Genomic DNA, 8,369 nt, shown 5'->3' on the forward strand with positions numbered 1-8,369 from the left:
CAAAAATGTGATGGGGCCCTTCAATGTGCACACCCCTTCCCTTGCCTCCCATTGGTGACCCTCACAGCCTGGGGCAAAAACAAAACATCATGTCTGAATGGCAGCACGGTGGCCTTGTGGATCGAATCCCAGCCAGGTCAACATCTGCGAGGAGTTTGTATGTTCTCCCCGTGTATGCATGGGTTTTCCTCCAGGCAATACAGTTTCCTCCCACATGCCAAAAACATACAGATAAGTTAATTGGCTTCTACCTAAAAAATTGGCCCTAGACTACGATATACACGATACATACATGGACATAGGACTATGGTAGGGATTAGATTGTGCGCTCCTCTGAGGGGCAGTTAGGCCTCGTTTCCATCTGTGTACTTCTGTCCGCTTTTCAGCAACATCTCTGTAACATAATCTGTAACATTGATGTGCTGATAAAAAGTGGACAGAAGCACAGCTGGCCACTAACGGTCCAATTTCTAGCGAAAAATCGTTCGAGCGATCAGAAATTCTGATCGGATTGATTGTAAATAATCTCCATTGGTGGACACAATCGATTATGAACGAGTGAAAAAAATGTCGCCCGAATTAATTTTCGTCGAACGAAAATTTGGATTTTCTTGGTGGTCATGATAGATAGGAAGCAATGATTGGTTAGTTGATGGTGTAGTGAACGATTTTTCATCCGATCAGAATTTCTGATCGCTCGAACGATTTTTCGCTAGAAATTGGACCGTTAGTGGCCAGCTTAGGCCTCGTTCACATGTAACTTGCGCAGATGGCCGTGCAATCGGAACGCACGCCATCTGCACCGCTACCCGCTGCACTGCTGATCCCATTCATTACAGTGAATGGGTCAGATCTGCGCTTCCGGGCAGAATGCATGTAGCAGTACACAAGCGCATCATAGCACATCGTACTGCTGCGCAGCGCATATGATGGAAACAGCAGAAGGGCTGTCTATGCCCTTCCCCCATTCTTGTATGTCGCAAATCATATGCGCTTCCAAATGTGCACGGAAGTGCCTAAGTGGAAATGAGGCCTTAGTGACAAGACAATATTTTCTGTACAGCGCTGTGTAAGATGTCGGCGCTATAAAAACACTTAATAATCTGAAGGAAAGAATCCTTTATAGGAGGGAGTGAAGTAGTAATTGAGGAGTACATGTCATCTCGGCACAGGTCTAGCTGAATGACGGCTCTCCCTGCTGCCGCTAAACTCCCCAGTGGTGTTAAATACTATTCCCCCTCCGAGTTGTTGCAACTCAGAGGGAGATGCAATTCGGGGTCTCACAACCACCAGAGCCACGAATTACCATTACGCTGGACACGCAGCATAGCATTGCTGCTATTATGGCGCACAGCTTCGGCACTCATAACCGCACACCGAAATGAACTGATTTGGTAATTGGGGCCCCCCCTTACAGCTCTGGGCCCCCTTGCTTTTGCAGAAGCTGCTCCCCTGTAGTTATGCCCCTGTGTACTCACTAATTAGCCACAACATTAATACCGCCTAATAATTAGTAGGACATCCTTATGCCACCAAAAGGCTCTGACCTGTCTAGAGATGGACTACTTAGAAAGGAGTGAGAAAGCATTCTTTGGTATCCAACACCAATAGTAATTGAATTTGTCCCATTTCAAAGCCACTCATACCTTTCATGGATTTATTATATTCCATATATACACTATGTACAGTAACAGCCATACATACAGCCCATAATTCAACTCTAAAACAGCGTATACAGTAGAAGACTGCCATTATCCAGATAAAAGAGGAAAAAGAATGATGGCACTAGATCATTTCCGATCATTTCTGATCATAAACGAGTCGGTTTGGCTTACTGCAAAGGCGCAGCCATACTCGCACATGCGTGGTACAGCCATACTCGTACACAGAGAGGCTTGTAGCCACAAGAACAAGTGGCAAGCTCTTGTCAGATGTTTTCAGAGGGACCGTGTGCAGGAATGGTGCTCACAGATGGATCGGGAAACCAGTGGACTATCCAGAGGCTTGCCTCTACTGAGGTAAGTAATGCATCCATTTTATTTATTTATTTATTTATTTTTTGGTTGGTCTGCTGTTTGCTGTGCTTTCTGACAACCTTTCTCTCATAGTCAGCATTATATCTTTCAGTATTTTATTCTCCAGTAACTCTCTTGTGAGATTGGACTAGACAGGTAACACTTATCAGTGAGTCTTGTGGGCCAGAAGAGGATTAAGGTAAAATGGGTACTAAGGCAAGGTACTTGCCTTCACATCCGCTTAAAGTCTTTTTGGTAAGATGTGGTGTGAGAGTGGTCAGAGAAGGTGGCATCTGGGCCCCTTGATGCCCACTAAGCCCCAGGCAGTTGCCTTGACAATGATTCTGCTCTTTTGGGGGCCAGCTCGCTGGGTACCCTTTCATGGACCATGTTCTGTAGGTACTAATCACTACATACCAGCAACAAGATCTGGGGTTATGGAGATGTTTTGACCCAGCCATTTAGCTATCATAATTTGTCTCTTATCAGACACTAGGGTTGCATTCACTAAACTGCATTAAGCAGAATTATGTGCGTAAAACAGTGTGTAGCGCATGGCATGTAATGTATTGCATTCTGCTCTACTTATTATGCGGTACGACTTTACGCACATTATTCTGCTTAATGCAGTTTCGTGCATAGACTCCATGAACCTTACAGTGTACACAAGATTACGTGTGCCATGATGAGATAGACATGTATATGTACAGTGCCATGACCATGCCAGTGACATGAATTACTCAGCGTACTCTTTACAGCACTACCAAAAAGCTAAATAAATAAACGTGGGTAAAATTCATTCTGTGTATGCCTTTAGATCACATTCCATAGTATCCCATTTAGACTGCCTTCACACTTATCGTGATTTTTGACTGCGTTTTTTCCATATTTGCGATTCTGCCTTTTGTGATTTTTCAGAAGTGATCCTTCATTTGTTTGATCACGCTTTTATGTAATTTTTTAAAATACAATTTCAATGAACTTAGTTTACATCATACTGTATCTAATTAACTTCAAAACTGGATGTGATTTTCACGTAACAAATACAATCCTTCTGCGTTTCCATTGACTTACTTTATACGCTTATCGCATTTCAGGTCTGGAAAACAACACACATGTAGGCTGGGTTTTTTTTCCCTGCAGAAATATCACTTTCGAAATATCACACAACAACGCAAGTCAAATGCGATGCCATTGACTTGCATGTGATGTGCGGCGAATGAGAATTCGCACAGAAATTCTGTTATGTGTAAAAGATGCCTAACTGACATACTGTCTGGATATACCTTTTGCCTGGACTTAGAGCTGGAACCCACTACAAAACGCTATCGCTAATCGCAATCGCTAGCGTTTTGTATGAGCGGTTTGTAAGTGATTTCATGAGCGTTTTCGGTAGCGATTTTAAAAAGTGTAATCAATTTGCCAGCGGTTGTGTAGCGATTAGCGATTTTAATTCGGATTGGTCCTTTCAATTAATTTTCTTACAGTGTGCAGTAATGTAAAAATGCTAGCAAAATCGCTCTGTGTAGGTTTTGATGAGCGATTATGCCAGCGTTTATATACTTTACATTACAGAAATGCTAACGTTAATCGCTAACGCTCAAAAATGCTGCATTTCCTGCATTTGCGATTTTGTTCATCGCAACCGCTCCTGCTCCAGTGGAATTTGGCCCATCCACTAACACTAGCTGAGCGTTTAGGGAAATCGCTAGAGGTTTGAATCACTCCCTTAACGCTCACAAAATCGCTCTAGCTGGTTCCAGCCCTTAGGTATATGGACATAATTGATATTCACTGCTAAATTGCAGTGAATGCAATTCCTACATTTTCACCCATACACATTTTTCTTTAGTTTTTGTTTATGCTTATGTTTGTATGTTGCTTTTTTTTTTTCTTTTATCTCTTTTTATAATTATTTATTTTGCTTTTAAATAGAACTTTAAGCCGTGCTTTATTCTGTCTGTGTTGGTATTGCGAATATTGATAAGTCAGGAGCTGCTGACAGTTGCTGGTGAGTGCATCCATCCTCTGTGGCTCTCCCCCTGGTTATTACTCCTCCTCTCCCTTCTCCCCCTCCCCGCCTGCTCCGTGCCTTATAAGCCAGAAGGGAGGTAGCAGAGCAGAGCTGGCTGACGAGAGAGGCGCTGCTATCTACTTGCAGGAACGCTCTGCACATCCTCCTGTCATCCAGCGCTTTGCTATCGCTACAGAAAGAAGCCAGCGGCTGTCACACCACACCTATTTAGGAACTGCCGAGCAGAGAATTTCTGTGCTGCTAACACAAGCTGCAATCCCCCTCCTGTGTCACTGCATTGGATTAACATTTGCATGCTCTGGATCTGCTGCTGCTCACTTGCTAGGAAGAGATAAGCAGTGCCCTGTGCAGAGCCTCATCGGAGCCTGCCATGAAAGCCGTGAGTCCAGTCCGTCCCCATAGTCGGAAAGCCCCTGCTCCGGGCATGTGTGGGGAGCTGGCATTGCATTGCCTGGCTGATCACAGCCTTGGTGTAGCTGCTGCTTACAAGATGGAAGAGGAGTCCTTATGTCTGCAGTATGACATGAATGACTGTTACAGTAAGCTCAAGAGGCTGGTGCCCACCATTCCTCCCAACAAGAAAGTCAGCAAAGTGGAGATTCTGCAGCATGTTATTGACTACATCTTGGACCTGCAGCTGGCACTGGACACACACCCTGTGTTGCTGAGACAGCAAGCACCTGCCAGGACCCCTCTAACAGACCTCAATAATGACCCGGTAAGAGATGCCCACCCACAAAGATCATTGTGTTGCAGAGGCAGGCTGCTGGGCTGAGCCTGTGCTGGCTCTTGTCAGATGATGGCTAAAGCTCTTTCATGTAGTATGGATGTCTATTGTAGTGGTGCCACATTGCTGGTGCTGTGCTTTCACTCATCATGATCTGGACTCCGCTAGAGTCTCATGACAGCTCTGGCAAGTGAGGAAGGGCACATCCACCTGACACACTGCTATCCATCAGTCCCACACTGGGATAAAAGCACTCAGCAATGTTTTGACTTCTCCCCAGATGGCAGGTTATGTTCAGTGTTATGGGTTAGAGTCTTGTAATTTCCTCTTGCAACAGAAAACAGTAGTTCTCTTCATGATGAGTGGAAAGCAGCTGTCTCTTCCTCTTGTTTATATAGGGTCCTTTTTTTTCTATGAAAATGTGTTGCAATCATACTCATTAGAGTGTATGGAGGGTATTCAGTCACTAAATTGCTTATGATGGCCTTTTCACAGTCCTGATAGAAAAAAATAAAGCTTGCCGTTGTCTTCATGCCCAATTCAGACAGCTGTGAGGTCCCCAGCTTTGTGCCAGTTGCCTGGATGCCCTGGGTGTATGTCAGATTTTAATTAGCAGAGGGCATGCTGAAGGTGGTCAGTCTACTATGTACCTGTTCTGATGCTTGTGACCTGTCAGTGCCTAGGCAGGGAGCTCACCATGCTCTACCATGACCAATGACTGTCATAAAGCTGTCTCACACTCTGTACCAGTTTCTAAACTTAATCCCATTTCTGTTCTCTGTTTTGATTGGCAGGCTGCATCAGTCGTGAACAAGCAAGGGGACAGTATACTCTGCCGTTAGGATGTATTTCAAGGTGAGTTTTCAACTTTTGGTCTCTGTTAGTACTCATAGTGTGACTATTATTCCTAATACTGTCAATATAGTGGTCAGTCCTAGATATCCATCTCATATCATGGAAGCTGTGGAAACAATGGTTAATGTTTAATCCAGATTTCTAAACTTGATTCCTGATCTTCTCTCCTAGCTGAATAATTACTTTGTAGATGTAATTATGTTAGAGGAGTGGGGCTTGTGTTTTTTTTTTCACTGGGGTGGAGGTCACAGTAGATAAGGCACAGCTCAGTGTGGGAGAGGACTGTGGACTGAGCAGTCCGTTGCAGCTGCGTTCCTATGCTCAGGCTAGCTTGGGAGCTGTGCTTGTAGTTTGACCTGGTTTGTTTTGGGTTGTTGATCAAGCATGTCTTGTGTTTTGTTGGTGGCGCCAGTCAGTCTGGAGCAGTATGGTTCACACACCCCCTCTATTCATTCCTCTTCCACAGGTGTGCAGCAGGCAGATCCAGAGCCAGGAGGAGCACAGAGAGAAAGAGAGAGACAAATTACAGAATAAGGGAGGGGAATGAAAAAAATCAGCCACCAGACAAAAGCGGGGGAATAAAATACAAACTACACATCGCTTCTACACACTACGGAGAATATAGCTGTTCGCCATTTGAGCACGATCATTGCCACCTTAACACTGTCCTTCCTTCGCATCATCTTGTAACAGCAGCCGTGAATTGTCCATGCACTGTGGAAGTCCCTGAACTGATGGACTGTGGGGGTTACTGCTTAGACAAGCGTACACTATCAAATGAAGAACTGAAATCTGAAGCTTTACTAATCTACCAGAGTATTGTAGATAATTTTGTCTTTTTTTGTTTTTTTGTTGTTGTTTTTTTTCTTTTACATCTATTGTTTAAAATAGATGATTTTATCAGGCCAGGGAATTTTTTCTTCTCCCTGCAGGAATGTTACATATTGTATAGAGAACTACAAGAAAACAAACTGAGTGACATTTCATACTGTATATATAGAGATGTTCTATAAGTGTAAGTGATAAAAGTATATGCTTTAATAGACTACTGTAATTATGAAGTATTTTTAATTAAATATTTTCTGTAAATATGAATGTGTTCTTTTTTTGGGTCTCCTCCCTGGGGAATTTGATTTCTGTCTGTAAATGGGAGAGAGATAGTTACAAATTAACAAGGAGGAGGTTGAATGATAAACTAAAACTGATGGATCTGATTTTCATTGCCTGCATGATGGCATGGAATGTATAAGCTAGATTTGCAATGGTCACAGTACAGTGTGCAGAGAACACTTCTAGTGCAGCTCCCTATGAAGCTGAAATATCATTATATGCTGTGCTTGTTTACAGATGTTGTCTGTTTTCTACAGCTCAGATGTTAACTACACAAACTATAATTAGTGGGTGTAGCATTGAACTACGATTTAAGTTACATTAAACCAAACATATGCCCCTAGATATTTTGCCCATGGAGATTGCATCTCCTATCTGCTGGAATTTTTCTTAGGGTGGTGACTGCGTGTAAAAAAAAAAATTGATATTTTTTTCCCTTCTGTAGCGTGAGACTCGATTGCTTAAAATTCTCCATACACTTTTTTTACATTTCAAATTGGTCACCTTGCCCTCATTTTATGCAGCTGCAGACCAATATTAACCCTTTCTTCTACACCCAGTCCCCTAAAATAGTATGGGATGACTTATGCAGATTATACTTTTTTCAGATACATTATCATACATTTAGAATAACAAAACATTTTTTAATATGAAATAAATGATATAAATATACTAGTAAAATGCCCCTAACTATACAGCAAACCCTATATAGAGCTTCTTTCAGGCTTGGGAAAAAAGGGGGGTTGCCGCTGGTTTTAAATTGTGAATTTTGACTAATATTTTAGAATATGAAATTGGCATTCTCTGTGGAACAATCATTCCCATCAGTATAAAATGCCACCTAATATACAGTTGTGTGCGTTGCACTGTCCCATTCGTCTCTGGGATGCATTCTGCTTCCTTGTTAAGTCTTTGGTTTGCCTGTATTCAATTAGCTTATGAGTATGGCCAATTATGGTCATTTAGCACCACTCATTCAGTTCTATTTCCACAGAAGCAGTGTCTGGTTTTAATTCCAGCCAGAGAGTATAATCACCATTCACTGGGGAAGGTTCCCCATGAATTCTGGTGCTAACACATAATATTTTCCTTCTAGATTTTCTTTTAATTAAAAAAATGCATTTTAGCCTTTCTTATGTGTCAGTTATGTCAGTGGACTCACTGTGCAGACAGAGTAAGCAGATACATACTTCATTGCTTGCAACCAAAGGAACTGTTACTGTACCTACAACTGTATCAGTCTGAGTTATGAGTTCTGTGGGGGGTTTTTTTGTGGGTGAAGGGAGAATGACAGTAAAATAAATCAATTGTCAATAACAATATGTTTACTTTTATCACAGTTACTACTGTAACCTCTCCTGTGTCTTTTTTACACGAGTATTAAAAGGACATTTTACTTGTCTCAATTTTGTCATCTTGTGTATTTATTGTGTAAGAAAAAAAATTGAAACCTGATTATGGAAAGTGGAAGGGGGGGGCATATAAGGGGGTATCAATAACTAGTAACGGCTTTACTATGTATCTTCCAAGCATTTCTTTTTCTTTTTTTAGAGGTTTTCAGCTGGCACTAAATAAAAAAAGTTATTTGATATTTTTTAACTTCATGTTCAATTTTTGAGTCATGACT

The 8,369-nt window shown here is 42.0% G+C and overlaps 1 protein-coding gene across 1 annotated transcript; it reads left to right on the forward strand.

Moving 5' to 3' along the window:
* The first annotated feature begins 4,126 nt into the window (after window positions 1-4,126).
* ID4 (inhibitor of DNA binding 4) lies at window positions 4,127-8,148 on the forward strand. The gene is made up of 3 exons (XM_068236963.1): window positions 4,127-4,768; window positions 5,572-5,632; window positions 6,099-8,148. Exons 1-2 carry the CDS (start codon window positions 4,421-4,423, stop codon window positions 5,617-5,619), a joined length of 396 nt encoding a protein of 131 aa, XP_068093064.1. The 5' UTR covers window positions 4,127-4,420; the 3' UTR covers window positions 5,620-5,632; window positions 6,099-8,148.
* Window positions 8,149-8,369: the final 221 nt, after the last annotated feature.

This window comes from Hyperolius riggenbachi, chromosome 5, assembly GCF_040937935.1.
Source record: "Hyperolius riggenbachi isolate aHypRig1 chromosome 5, aHypRig1.pri, whole genome shotgun sequence".
In the NCBI taxonomy this organism is placed as follows: domain Eukaryota; kingdom Metazoa; phylum Chordata; class Amphibia; order Anura; family Hyperoliidae; genus Hyperolius; species Hyperolius riggenbachi.

Bases quoted from the DNA above. Each gene is read 5' to 3' on its own strand.
- ID4 (XM_068236963.1), top strand. From the start codon at position 4,421: ATGAAAGCCGTGAGTCCAGTCCGTCCCCATAGTCGGAAAGCCCCTGCT. The intron at 4,769-5,571 runs GTAAGAGATGCC...TTTGATTGGCAG, and splicing joins CAGACCTCAATAATGACCCG to GCTGCATCAGTCGTGAACAA.